The 16,155-nt window shown below is 30.7% G+C and overlaps 1 protein-coding gene across 3 annotated transcripts in view; it reads left to right on the plus strand.

Moving 5' to 3' along the window:
- LOC116022545 (auxin-responsive protein IAA8-like) overlaps positions 1-2,324 on the plus strand; it is a 5,615-nt gene extending 3,291 nt beyond the window's left edge. For all 3 annotated transcript variants that reach the window (XM_031263303.1, XM_031263311.1, XM_031263295.1), the window contains 2 exons: positions 1,263-1,324; positions 1,839-2,324. In XM_031263303.1, the coding sequence (XP_031119163.1) occupies positions 1,263-1,324; positions 1,839-1,876 (100 nt within the window). In that variant the 3' untranslated portion in view covers positions 1,877-2,324. The remainder of the gene's footprint in view (positions 1-1,262; positions 1,325-1,838) is intronic.
- The last annotated feature ends 13,831 nt before the right edge of the window (positions 2,325-16,155 follow it).

Consider the following 16,155-nt stretch of genomic DNA (forward strand, 5'->3'; position numbering starts at 1 on the left):
TTTTTTTTTTTTTTTTTTTTTTACAAATAAAATTAATGTCTAAAAGATACGGAGTATATCATTAAAAAGTATTAATTGAGATCTTTTAATTGACACTAATATTAATATATTTTTAAAAAAATAAATATGTACGTACATAAAGTCATTACTTTATTTAACGTTCATGTGTATTAATAAAAGTATACAGATGTCCAAACAATCCAAAGAAAATCGAAGAAAACAGGTAAGGAGTCGTTATTAAAGAAAGGATTATGCAAAGGTTTTTTATTTTTTTATTTTCGAATGCCAATTTTTTTATAAACATGAATTGAAAGTATACATAGATCTCACAACCATCCAAAGAAAATCGAATAAAGGAGGTAAGCAGTTGTTATTAAATAAAGGATTATGCAAAGAATTTTTTAATTCCCAAAATGTTCATGTCCAATAAGCCAATTAAACATTAAAAAAATTTGGGATTTTATTCCTTGATTATTCTATTCTCTTTAAAATATTATTTCTATTACTCTAGCATTCATTTACAAAATAACTTATTAATGTGAGGCTTCATTTTGTGAATATATATATATAAAAGGCGCACCTGGTATGAATGCCATCTAGGAGAGAACTAGGAACTAATTAATTTGAACTGTCCATTAGAAATATTTTTTTTTTAAATGCGGTTACTTTTTTTTTTTTTTTTTTTTTTTTTTTTTTTTTTTTTTTGGTCTTGTGGTATAAAAAAATGAAAATTAAGAATTAAAACAATGTAGAAGAGACAAAGAGGTAGATATTCATGATAGTGGGTGGGTACTGTTAGGGCAATTGTATTCATTGTTCACTTACTATTTAGAGTTAAAATAATGGATTTCTGCTTGTCAAGGATCTCATGGTTGATACATTTTCCTACTCCATTGAATTTTACTCTATGTTTTCGCTTTTCCCCTGCATACAAGCATAGCCTAGATGCTACACATGCAGCTGAGAGTATGGTGCTATCTTTACTTGCCAATGATAGTGATGTCCACCAAAACTTTGATAGCCACATTTTCTGCTATTGTTCCAATGCTTGACATGTTAGCATCAGAGATTTGACCTCTATATTCTATTTGCACAGTTTAACATGTTTCTATTTTCATGCTCTGTATCATTATTTTCTATTCATCTAGACTTGAGCTGCCCTAGTGCAACTGTTTGGAACTGCACGACCTGTTGCTGCAGCATTATTTAGTAGTTTGCAATATGTGCTAGTTTGAAATTCCTAATTGCTGTTTTAATTGCAGGATGTTCATTGATACCTGTAAGAGGATGAGAATCATGAAGAGTTCGGATGCCATTGGACTGGGTTAGTGTGTTAAATGTTGTTTGGAATCGTTTTGAGTTATTAGAATAATGAAACACTTAGTAAGAAGAAAAAACGTTCCTACATAATATAAGTATAATGCAAATTAAATTGCAAGTCAAGCTTCCTAAAAATTGGTGATAAGACTGTAAGAGTGGAATAAACTTCTATAGACTTCTCTTAATATTAATACTTTATTTACTTCTTTTTTTCTTTCTTTTTTTTTACTCTTCTCTTCTCTCAAAAAATTTCATTTTGTTAGAGATAAAACAAATGAATAAGATTGGCCAAGAACAAACCACCACTAGTCCACTCCCTCCACCTCAGGAGTGAAATAAGATCTTGTGCCACTGTCTAATTAAGAGTCTTCTGTCCTCAGGAGTGAAATAAGATCTTGTGCCACTGTCTAATTAAGAGTCTTCTGTATTAGATCAGATACTATGTCAAAACTTATTTCCTTAGATTTCAGTCTGACTGTGAGGGTTCTTTCCTCGTAACTTTGTGCTTTACTGTGCAGCCCCAAGGGCCATGGAAAAATGCCGAACCAGGGTATAGGCAATATCTACACATGATTGAAGCTATCCATCCATCCGACAGATATCACAGAGGAAGCAATGGGTGATCTTAAAACTTGATCCTTGTTTGAGTTGATACACTCACCAACTGGATGTTGGCTTTGGATAGCACATCATGGGTAGATTGGTTTACCTCATTGTTATATTTACATTCTCGTAATTGATGTTACCTAAGCTTTGCATCCTGTCTAATACGGAGTACAGAACTTGCTAGAACCCTTCTGGGAGTTCATCTTAGACTCGCAATGTGTGGGGTGAATTTGTGAGTTCTTTTAGATGAATAGTATTAGTATGTAAAGCGAATTGTTGAACTTATGTGTGTACTCAAGTACTAAGTTTGCTGTTAGCTTGATTCCTTGTCTGTGCACCAAAACACCAAGTTTCTTTACTTTGCATATGAATAAATGTGTGCTTGTTATTCTTGCTGATCTCTCTCTCTCTCTCTCTTTAGTACTACTGCATTGTATAGTGTTTATAAACTTGATTTGATAAACCTCACTATTTGCTTCATTGTCTACTGTGGGACTCAATTATTGTACTCATACTGTAGTGCTGTGTTGTCAACTGCCATCCTTTTCGGGCTATGTTTTGTCCCAAGTCCTGACCGCCATGTGAAACTGATTCGATACGTTTTTAAATTATTGAACTGATACTTGTTTTTATTGTTGTTACAAGTTTGACTTAAATATGCTGTGTTTATATGTGGTCTTTTTACTTGTTGAGGGCACTTGAGGCTAAGGTTTATATTCAGGTCAACCCACCATCTAATATATGTTCATATTTAGGACAATTCTAATCAAGTTAATTAGGTTGTTGACTTGGTAATTATAATGTTACAAGCTTGATTTTAAGTAAAGCTGACTATTGATTTTCTTGGTTTGAGTCGTTCAATTATTAGTAATTTTGGCTGATTTATTTTATTATGATTTTTTGATGGCTAGAGTTACAAGGTGGGATCTATGTCGTACATACTTTTAAATAATGACTGAATTTTTTTTCCACACGTCACTCTTGGGCTGTTTGTTCTGCTTGTGAGAGTGCAATAACCTAATGGCCGAGGAAGGAGGTCGTGGTTACTAGGCATGGTCGCTTTTTTTACCTTGACCCGATCTAATCCAAATGCTTTTAACGTTTGCCACAACATTAGCCACTCCATCTAAGACGCTATCCCAACTACTGCGCGTATCAGTTTGGTATGAATTGCGTGGGGAACAGGGGAAAGTATAGTTTAACTACAATGACTAGGATGAAACTTACCTGTGTACTATATAATCTTAGGTAAAAACTTGTGTGAGATTGTTTCATGGATCTTTATTCGTGAGGCAGGTCAGATAAAGATTACATGTAATAATTATACTAACAAATATAATACTAAATTGAAAATAAATTATTTATTACTTATATGAAAAATGTAATACTTTAAAAAAATGTTATACTTTTACATTTTGATGTAAACGTATTATATTTTCCTTCATAAGTGCAACATTAATTATAAAGAAAAATATAATAATTTTGATTTAAAAAGTAATACTTTTGTATCAAAATATAAAAGTATTACATTTGTCCTAAAACAATATTATGTTTTTTCATAAGTAACAAATATTTTATTCCTGATATAGTATCTGTGAAACGGTCTCACAACCTATAATCTTATCTTTTGATTCTATTTTCAAGAAACAGGTACATCATAAATTCATAATAATTTCTCGCCACCATATCATTCTGAACACTAACTTATTCTATTTTCAAGAAACAGGTACATCATAAATTCATAATAATTTCTTCCCACCATATCATTCTGAATACTAACTTACGTCGTGAATCTATTGTCCCTAAAATGTACGAGAGCAACAGTGCGATGGATGGACCAAGAATTCATATATGAAATCTTCACATTCACAAACAAAATAAAAAAATTTTAACAATTATTTTAGTCCCTCTGAAGAATGTTGCCCATTCAAAAATTATTCTAATCACCCTTAAAAAAAACTTATTCGATAACGCTTTTAGTCTTACAATTAATACAACCATTATACCGTATATCATAATTCACATTGTAAAGTAAACTACTAATACAATGTTCATTTTTAATGTACTGCAGATTAATTTAACAATGAATATTCAATATATTAAAAATGAATATTTATTAGTGGTTTATTGTATAATTTGTCCAATTAATATTCCCAGAATCCCAGTTTCCCACGCTTGGATTATGCAGCTAATTTTGGGCCCCAAAGCCCATTTCCCAATCAGCCAGTTTGGTAGATCCATTTCCTCCCCATCTATTTGTATTTGAATATTTCTTTGTCTTTTATCGGCCTCAGAAAAAATTTAATACTAAATCAGCTTGACAACTTCATGAGTCTGTGATGGGCTGATGGGCATGAATGACTCACCTCCAAACCTTATCGCCAACCAAACATATACATAAGTTTTATAATTTTATCATTATCTTCTGCTACATACATGCATACAATATAATGTCTGTCTGTGCCCATTCCGATCTTTAATTTTGCAAGACATTTGGTAAAACTGATCTGATCCCATGAATTCCCCATTTACTCTTTTTTTTTTTTTTTGGCTGAAGTTTAATCCTTGTAGCAGAACAAGATGGGTGTGCCATTTTTTGCCTGGAAAAAAGCCAACAAGAATTTCAACTCAAATCTTGAAATATATATTTTACTGGACAGACGTGGCAAACGGGGAGCTAGTTTACTCAATACAAACTATGAGAATATAAAATAGTTATATAAGTATATATGTGGTCGTTGCTACTAAGGTAAGAATTATGTGATTACAAGGAAATCATGAATTAAAAAAAATCACATAATAATAAAATTTAAAAAAAGTACATACGAATCAATTACTGCCCATAAATTTAGAAGGATAATATAACATCTTACATCATTAATTAATTAATTATATTATTATAAGTTTGAACCTAACATTAATTATATTATTATGAGTTCATTATTGGCACATACAAACAATAATGACTGCTACATAAATCATATCTTCTCAATCATACACCCAATCATGCTAGTGTGTAAAGCCTGGTTTTAGCACTTGCTATATAGTTGACTCCGAACACATTATAATAAACAATACTCGCAGCAAATTAAACAAGTTCCAAAGTATCAAGAAACAATTATTTCTTAGACGAATATAATTATTAACTAAAACATAAGACTATAAAGAGGTAAATCAGTCTAGGTTGATTCTTTAGTACTACAAAGAGGTAAACCAGTCTAGGTTGACTTCTAATCCGGTCAAATCAAGAAGACCAATAGGTCTAGGTTGACCCTTGGTCGGTTCAAATTAAGAATACATATACGGAACTTATAGTTAAACTTAAAATTTTATAATTAGCAAACTAACAATCTCTTTGTGGAGAAGAATTTCGGGAGAATCCGAGTTTGATTCCCTCTGAGCCAGCTCTCTTGCCTCCCGGAGCTAGTGGAGATTAGTGGGGTGGACTCGGACCGTTAAACGGACCGAAAAAGGCACGAAATACCTCCTACATTTACCAAAAAAATTAATCTGGCCAATTCGACTGGATTGGGTAACTTGTAGTTATATAAAAAACATCATACTGGCGCAGCGATTTGACGTTAAAGAAACATAGTAAAAGTGTGCATGCATGACAAGTAACTTGGGTAGGTGTCCTTATCCCACCCTAGAAAGTCGAAACAAGAAAGGACACTTCACTTCTTAAAGGTTCACATCCCCAAAACGTCAACTACCACTGTCGCTCTGCGCATGCAAGAACTGAGGTTTCAACTTTCGAGTCCCATTACGATTCACACATATCCTTAAAAAGAAATCCTTGGAATTGAATGGCTAATGTAATATCCAGTACTGTGTTGTATATATGTTGCCGATCTCATCTCTTTCACTCTTTAAGAGAAACACAAGACGACAGATCACTTCCAGCAACCTTTTCTTTCTTTCTTTCTTGCTGTCATAAGTAATTAATTATAACATTTGGGCAGTCTGTAATTGCTGGTTTTGGAACATAATCATTCAGGTTTTGCCTAAATCTTATGCACAAAATGTGAGAAGGAACAAAAAAAGGGTTAAGAGATTGTGGATATAAGGTTGAGATTAAAGTAGAAGTTGGTGAAACAACACGTCTGAGTTCTCACATTTTGAGGTCTCTTTTCATGAAGAGTTTATGGTTTCGCACGTACGATGGATGGATAATCATATTCATAATCAAATCATAATCTGTCATATAGGTTGACACATACTGATAATACTTATCCAAATTTTTCAATAAATAATATCTTAAAACATCAACAAGAAGCCCCATCATTGTTACTTTAACCTAGCGGGCTGAGAACCAAGAGACCACAGAGAATCAAACTTGTAACATTGTAACTCACTAATAACTCCTAATTACCAAATTATTATCTGTTTGACCAACTTAATTGGGTAGTCTTAAAATTTTTAATACAACATTTTGAATCCTAAACCACTCTACTATCACTCCATTTCTTTTCTACTATATAAAAAAAAATTGTTGATTATTTATGTAGTTATAATTAATTTTTATAATAAAGTCTACTCATCTTCATAGTCAATTAATGAACCTGAAAATATGTTTTGATAATGAATATTATCATTCAACATTTTGACCAAATTATATGCATTTTAAAATTCAGGAAAAATTAAACCGGAAAATAATTATTAAAAAAGGAACAACTTTAATTTAATTAGTTTATATATAAGACTGCATCATCGTTTATCAGTATTCTTATTATTAATGTCAGTATAGTCATGATCAAATCAAATCATTTCCACAATCATATTATAATCCAAAAATATTTCTTGATAAAGATAATCATCCATCATCCAAGATTTGAACCAAATCATATATTCGAAAATTCTGGAAAAAATGAACATTAAGAAAAAACCTTAAATGGAAAAATATTGGGGCTTATTTGTATGGATAATGGGGTGTTTGGTAAATAAATGTTAGCCGATTGGGTTAATGAGTTTGACTAGTTGATAACATTAGTTGATTATAGAAAAATGTTTGGACAATGAGTTGTTAATTGATAGCTAATTACATGTAAAATGACTTTCTCAAAAAGCTGTATTAAACAACTTGTTGAATTTTAGAACTTTAGAGCAATAAGATATTATAAAAAGTTAATTAATCAAACGCTCATGTCGATTGTTTAGCCAAGTCAAACAGTTAATAGTGGTCAAATAAGTCAAAATTGACTGATAAACTAACTATATTACCAAATAGGACCAATGTTTCTTATAACACACATTTTATAAAAATCAAGTTCTTGACCTCACAATTTTATTAACGGTCTTCATAATATTTTGATCTCCGTTGCATATATATTTCTTTGGCCATATTTAATTCAATTAATTAATAAATCTGTTTTGAAAATAAACTCCATTAAAGTTTGTGTTCCTTTGTACTTTACGGCCATGGTGAGATTCAGAGAACTGAAGCAAGAACATGCGCAGCCCTACCCTTTTATTAATGACTTGAAATAATACTAGTTTTTAAATTTTTATTTCGAAAAAAATAATAATAATACAAGAACAATATGGGCATTGTATTGTCTCCATGTCCATGCAAATAAACAAAGAATTATTATAATTAGTTGAATCAAATTAAGAGAGGTTAACAGATTCTTAATCAACAGTTTTCAGTTCATGGCATGTGCGCTAATAATGGCAGCGTATCAACCACCACTCACCCTCCGGTAGGAAAACTTTCATTTTCAAAACCCTTCATTCTAAAGCTTAAACTAAAATATAATTAATTAATAAAAAATCACGAGTTCGATTTTTGTTAATACCTTTCGGTCGTAATATACTGTATATGATCTTCTTAATGTAATTTTCTCCTCTTATGTCATTTGCGGGTTTACCCGTGCACAACCTTTAGTAGAGTTTGTCCATATATGAGTTCTCCTAGTCACAATTTTGTAATTAATTAATTACTTAATTATTAATTAGACTTTCTTATAATACGTACTGTTACTGATTTAGAATATTTATTCTGTTTCGATTCTTCTCATCCATGTGCCGACTACGTTCACTGATGATATCACTAATTTTTAATTTCAATGTTGCAGAATCATTCGTCAAACTGACCACTAAATATGATTATTATAAACTGTCAATAAGCCCACCAAAATTTTTAATAACATAATATAAGCTCTCCCATGCATTGCAATTTTCCTTGTTTTTATTTATTATTTATTTTTTAATAATGACCAGTAAATTTAAATTTGAGTAAACTATATATTTGGTCATTGGGTTATACATAAAGTATAGATTTTGTTGCATAGCTATTGTCATATCCATCTTTGGTCTCTTTTATTTATTTCAAAACGATGATTTCGGTTCCTTTTTATTTATAATATTCTATTATATTTAGATGAAAAATCAAATTTTTTTAAATAAAAACTTTTTTTTTTATTTTCATTAAAAATTTAATAAAATATTAACAAAAATGACTAAAACCGTTGCTTCGATAACAATTGAGGGTGCAAAATAAGTATGATTAGAACAAAAGGACTAAGAGTATTCAACTATTCATTAAGTATAACCCAAGTACTAAATACATCTTTACGGATTACATTATATATATTCCGTACTATAATTTTTAGTAGGTAGTACAATCATAAGATTCCATTGGTGCATGTCCGACCGTAAATCATGGTTATTAGAGCAAAATTAATGGTGGCATTATATATTGTTTGGCGTGGATTTGCAGTGATAGCCCTGAATTTACGTAGGTTAAGGGAAAGAATCCTAAACCAGTAGTCTATTTATCGACGAGGATAGAGGACCACAACCATGTTGTCGAATAGTCTTCTTGATGCGATTGATCATCAATTTGCAACATTGCCGGTCAAATTCATAGTCTATTTCAGACATCATATTCTCTATGTACTAACTAATTAATACTCATATATATCATGAACCAAGAGAAAGATGTACATAAACTTTACTTTAACCGCCTCCATAGATTACATCATTTGAAACTTACTAATAACCAAAAAAAAGTGAGATATAAATTTGCCTTTCTTGTAGACATTGAGTGTTATATAAGCAATTGAGAGTTTGTCAGTCAATTTAGGCATATCTCGCGAATTACCTCTTTTACCGGGGCCCAAGATAGGAATGATCGATGATGAGGCCCTTCAAATATTTTGTTTCAAAGAAAATGACTTCATCTGCTTGATTCTAATAGTGATATACGATTTAAATCATTTAATTAAGTAGGTGCGCCAGCATATGCTATATATATTGTGAAACTCTAGCAATTAAGTCAGATTGTGTAATAAAAGTAATATTTAAACTGACAAAATTCTAAGTTATATTACCAATAAGCTTGGATGTTTTGGTTTGGTTAGTAATAATCTAGTAGAAGTGAAATTAGAATCCCTAACATTTTGACGGAATGTCTTATTTTTACTAGTAACTAGTAATACAGGAAAATCAAGATGATAGTATAGGTTGCTTATAATATTTTTACTAGTAACTAGTAATACTAGGCATTTAACACGGTCATGACATGTGTTAGTTGTTGATATAATAGCTGGTAAAATGATGGTAAGATTGGCTTGTCTGCTAACTGTGTCCGTCCATAGTAACCGATATGTTACAACCATGTGTGATTGGGAGACCGTGTGAGCAATTAATATTCAGATTATCGATTTAATTGTTACATTTATTTCAAATTAATTACATGCATCGCCATTATTTAAGATATAATAAAGATTTGGTTTCAAATTTACAGAGTTCTAACTTCTAACTGTCATGGCACAAAACATAATCATGAATATATGATAGCAGGAGAGGTCAATGATAGTGTAGTTGTAGTTAATGATGAGATCGATAGTGAGTACGTATTATGAAATTGCCAGCTACAAATTAGCAGGAGACACGTTGGTCGCCAGGGTGGCCTAGACTACAGTAAGAAGAATGTCTCTCTACTAAATCTCTATTATTTCTCAAATAATCTCACTATATCTTCATTTCATCTGCTTAATTAATCACTATCATAACCATTATTATTATTATATTTTTTTAATACCCGAGACTCCGAGAGGCATTGGAGTTAGAATCAATCATATAACCTTCTATTTTAAAATTACGAGACTTTTGTTATTCAACACACAACAGTAATGTCATACCCCGTAGGTACATGACAGTCAATAAAACTCTTTTTTCATTCATTGATCGAACCTACCTGTTAAAAACAAATTATATTTCACCAATATAGTGATAGTGAAGGATTTTGGTGAAAATTTGTAATCCTTATACCTTGATCCCATCATACCTAGATTCATTGTTGATCTTGAATTCATGGCTTTATATGGATCTTAGTATATCTTTAATTTGCAAGGATATATATGTTTCACACCTTTATTAGTTTTCAATTAAACTCTTTTTAATAGAGAAAAAAGAAAAAAAAAATAGAAAGATTAAAGTACAAGGTTATTTGTACTTTGTAGATTTTGATATTGTCGTTTCCACTTTTCCATGTACAACTTTGTAGCAAAAGTAAAATAAATAAAACTGAAATTAATTAATTAATTAACCATAGCTAGCTCAAATGGTATCTCGAAGCTCCAATTTAGAATAATATATTCGAAAAAAAAAACTGTTTTTCTGATTGGGTTATTTACAAATGTGTAGCATGTGATATGACGATAATGTGAATCTATGGGATCATGAAACCAAGAAAATAAAGATACCTTCCACAACTTGCTGTCATCTTCATCACGAGGCTGTGCCCTACGATACTTCTTCTGTCTGCAGGGACTTTACTTAATATGTAATCATCGGTGTAGTCACTATTCGAGAATATACACAAATAAATTTTACTTATGTATTGATAGGAATTATTTTTCGAATATACCTTACAATAAGTTCTGTTCATCTATTCAGTATCATACAAGATCAAACATCCTTTATAAAATATTTTATTCCTGAAGAGTCATGACCTTCAACCATATAAGGGCCCTAACCCTTCAGCACAAAGGGGGCCAATCTCAAGAGCCTTCAGCTCACATCTCTCCCATCTTCTCTCTATTATTTAGCAATTGTTCTTTTCTTCATTTTAGATTCAAGATAGCTAGAACTAGGAGTGTAAATGAGCTCGCGAGCCACTCGGTCAAAGCTCGGCTCGAGCTCGGTCAAATTTGAGCTCGGCTTGAGCTCGAGCCAGGGCCGGCCCTGGAGCAAGTGCAGGGTGGGCACCTGCCCAGGGCCCATCTCTATAAGGGGGCCCATATATATATATTAGTTTATAAAATTATACTTAGCATATATTAAAAAAAAACAATACGGTTAATTGTTTGGAAGTCAGATTTGAGAAGACTAACTTCTGAAAGGACATTTTCGATTTTAATAAATCGCACACCCACCGCTTACAACTCACAAGTCACACCGAGCCTTCGCAAAATTCACAGTGCCTTCAGCCTTCGCAATTGTCTTTGGCCCTTTGCAATTCGCAGTGTCTTCAAAAGTTCGACCCTTCGCAATTCACAATTCGAAAATCGCAAATCACAGATTCGCAATGGCAAAGCCAAAGGTATTTAAGTATTTTAATAATTTTATGAATTGGCTTATTGGCGATTTGGCGAATTGCCCAAAATTGCCAGAATGCATATTATGTATATTAAATTATTAATATTAATTATAATGTATTGTTGACTTGTTCTAATGTTTAAGAGTTTGGAATAATTATGAATTTTATTTTGATTGCATAAATTACGAATTTAGTTTTTGATTGCAAATTAGATTGTATTGTTGTTTAGGAATCCTAATACAATTCTAAATTCTAATTATACTGTTGTTTTAATGTTTAAGAGTTTGGAATAATTAGGAATTTTATTTCTGTTTAGTTTCTAATTATAAAATAAAATTGTAAGTTTATTAAGTTTATTATATGCCGGGAATCAGGGATTAAAGGTACATGTTTACAGTTGAAAGATTTTTGGTTGACTGATTCGGATTGATTGATTCACGAGTGCCAGGTGCTTTTATTCCTCTTTTTTTTTTTTTTTAATACAATGTTGCCTAATTTTTTTTTTATTTTATACAATGTTGCCTAAAAAAATTCATCCGGAAGTGAAAAAAGAAAAAAAAAAAACAAATTGATCAATTAATAGACTCACAAAGAGGAGCTATGAATAAATTTGTTAAAATAGTGGGATCCTCTAATGAGAATTTAGAGAAACCAAACATAGATATGCTAGAAAATATTAGTCTTGATGCAATTATCGATGATTTTGCATCGAGTAAAGCACGCAGAAATTTTTTGTAATGATTATTTTTGTATTTAAAAAATTGTTGCAAATTTTCTAATATTATTTCATGTTATTTGATATTATCATTTTTTAATATTATTAAATTTAAATCTTAGTCTGTTTCATATAGAGGCCCTTTTTTTAACTTCGCCCCGAGGCCTATGAAATGTTTGAAACGGCCCTGGCTTGAGCGGCTCGTTTAATAATCGAGCCGAACTCGAGCTCTAATGTCTTAGGCTCGTGGCTCGTCGAGCCGCTCGCGAGCCATATATATAATATTATATATATATATATATATATATATATTTATTTATTTATTTATTGATATATAATATAATACATATACATATAAAATTATAGTTTATTTTTAATTGAAACATGAATTTAAAATCAAACATGTTAACTTTGAGCTCAAAATCGAACTCGAACTCGAGTTCAACCCTGATCTCGAGCTCGAGCTCGAACTCGAGCCGAGCCTTCCTTAATGAGTTCGAGCTCAAGCCACCCTATGCTCGAGCTCGGCTCGGCTCGTTTACACCCCTAGCTAGAACAATTTGTTCTATCATGTATAATAATCCATCATTAGGTGGACCTCACTTCTTAACCCTAATCAATAAGGGAGTAAGGGACAATAGGGAGATAACTCAGATCAGTTGATCGTATCAAATTAAAAAAAAAATTAATAGGTCATCAACACTAAGAATCAAACTTGCAATCTTTTGATTATCAAGTCAACTATTACCAACTTGACTGTGATTATATATATATATATATATATATATATATATATATATATATATATATTATTGACTATATAGATGCAAAAATTATAATTATATGGTCGTACTTATATATTAAGAAAAAATACCACAATAATCAATCACAACAATACCTCAAGTAATTTACCGAAAAAATTATAGTCAAGATTGTTAAGTTCTAGGAAAGGTATCATGAAACAGAAGCACATGTGGTCTAAGAATAGTCTATTATTATTTCTTCATTTGGGACCTGAAAACAATTAATGGGGCCATAATATATGCCTTCTTAGAACTTGCCCCTTGTTTTTTTAAGACTCATGAAATAATATTATATATTTTAAATATATCACGCCACTATTTATTTACTAATATTAATTACTTATTAGTAGTCCAACTTCAAATGTCTGCTATTATATTTTTCATTTATCCTTTATATTACATTATTAAATAACTTAGACCTATATATGAAATAAAGTTTTAAGTTATTTAATTATTATGTAATGTTATTTATCGCTCTATTTTGTACGAAGTGAAAATTTTGTTCTCTTATCAATGGAAACTTTTAATGGACTTGAATTAACGAAGCTTTGTTTTCTTTTCAAAAAAAATAAAAATAAAAAATCAATGGAGAGCTTTAAAGTTTGTCATCTTCACATTGGATATGTCGAACCAGTTAGTTTATATACATACAAAGTCGTAATCTTCTGTTCAAACTGATAAAGTATATAGTAATATATAGATGATCCAAAACCGTCAAAAGTGTAGCCCTAAAAAAGAGACCAAAACAACCCCTTTAAAAAAATGGATGATTAATAATATTTACATTATTAATTAAGGTATTAAAATCATTATTTTGTGTGTTTATGAGAACAATATTTAAAAAAAAAATCTTATTTGTCCATTTGAGTCGATCAAAGATTGAGATTGAAAAATCAAATAAAAATGAAAAAATAGGGTCACATTTTTTAATTATTATTATACATGGTCAAATTTTAATTTATTTTTAGGGAAAAGATCAAATAAATTCCTAAACTTTTAAAAAGTATAATTACACAAAATCATTAAATGACCTGCTATTACAGGACATTAGGGTTCAGGCATCAATTTTATTGGTCGAGATGGATAAAATTGATGCCGAACTCTAGTGACATGTAATAGCAAAAAGTCATTTATCGATTTTTTGAACGTCATTTTCGATTTTTGGATAAATTTTACATATCACGAATGTATTGTTACATCTTATTATACGGAACAAAAAATTTATATTCACACTATAAATAAATTTATAAAAACAAAGGAGAAGCTAAGGTGAGTGAGTGACGAAGCCAATGAAAGCAAGTCGATCATCGATCTTCAATTGGTGCTCCACAGAAAATGTTTGACAGCGAAATGTATATATGGGAGCTGAGATGGGAACTTGGGTGGTGAAGAATAGGGTCCCACAATACTGTGTGTCCATGGGAAGAGGTCCCACAAATGATGCTGTTGGGTTATTCAACTTTACTTTAGGGTTTTTTGTCAAAGGTGATCTTCTTGATTTGCATGAGCCCTAACGACCCACAGCCCTGCTACCAGACCATAGCCTTTTGTTAATGGAGATATATATATATATATATATATATATATATATATATATATATAATTGTTAAATTGGTTGAACAATTGAAATGTGTTTGAGTTATTGCTATCGTTTATGTTACAATGTGAAAAAACACCGTATATCATTCAACAATTATTTATTTTTGGTGAAAAATGTTGAATTTTGCCAACCCTAAGTGGGACATGCCACCCAGACCCACATGCAGTGGAACTTGAACTCTTGTTTGACCCCTCATATCTTAGTGAAAATTTATGACTACTTTCATGACCACTAGATCAACTCAATGTGTTAAAACTCAACAAATAGAAATTCTCATTTACTCTAATGTAGAATTTGATAAAAACATGGATTCTAAAGACATGCATACATTACTCTACAAACATTTAATTGGTATTTTTTAATGTCCAGACATCGCATATTATATTCAAAATAACTTAATAATTTTGCTTTGCTATAGACAACAAGATATATAAGATTCAATTTCAACTCAGAATAAATATAAAATTAATTTTGTTATGAATATTAACTTTCCAGATTAAGGTGTAATTTTTTATTAAATGCAACAAATATGGGATACCCTGGACGGTTGTGATCCAATAAATTTATCTCTTTTAGGGGAATTCAATGTAATCAACTTATAATATTAGATGTCTATAAATGAGTCAACGGGCTTAACCAAAACACGTCACCCACGAACTCCATGTGGAAGAAAGAGGTCATGCAATGTCGAAAACAAATTATATTATCATTGAATACGATGTATGTAAACGTTTATTTCTTTATTAATAAATATTTATCCTTAATATAATATTTCAATAAAAAAAAAAAGAGAAAGAAAAAGAATTCACAGATAGTAATACCGTACCAGTAAAATTTCCAGTAGTTATTAATGTAAAAATAAAGAAAAATAATCAGATGATATTCGAGAAATAATATGAAATGTTTTTGTTGAACAGTGACATTGGGATATGAATCTAGTTGAACATCGCACATGTTATATTCTTAGTGCCCTAAGATTCACGACACCTAGAGAAAAAGTGTCATACATCACAAAATAGCTACCCCTGGTCAACACTCAATCGTCACATAAGAGATATGGCCGGTTATGTTAGCCTTGTTTGTATTTTATAAGCATTTGGGATTGTTTTACACTGTACATAAAGAAGAAGATATTATTCTTTTTTGACTTCAACCATCGACATAATACCATTCTCTATTACATGTACTTTTAAATTTTTCTCCATCACTTTTACTCTATTTAGTAACATAAAGATATGATACTTTTATCATATGGGTCCCAGAAAAAGTGTCTACATCAAAGATTTATGAGAAGGAATAGAAATTGAGAGTAAAAAGTGAGAGTCTGTGTATTTTCATTCTATGTATGTAAGGATACGAATACCACCTCCCTTATTGCGGTACCTCATACTTAAAAGGAAACAAGGTAGTAATTTTGGAGGCATCATTTTTTTATTTTTTTTTTGTTTTCTTCTTCAATCATCACTCGATGATCAAAACCACAAAAAACATACCATTATTGAAAATGATTTTTTTTTTATAACTAATTTTTTTGGGTATATGAAAGATATCTCATCATTATTATTAT

Source organism: Ipomoea triloba, chromosome 1, assembly GCF_003576645.1.
Source record: "Ipomoea triloba cultivar NCNSP0323 chromosome 1, ASM357664v1".
NCBI lineage: Eukaryota > Viridiplantae > Streptophyta > Magnoliopsida > Solanales > Convolvulaceae > Ipomoea > Ipomoea triloba.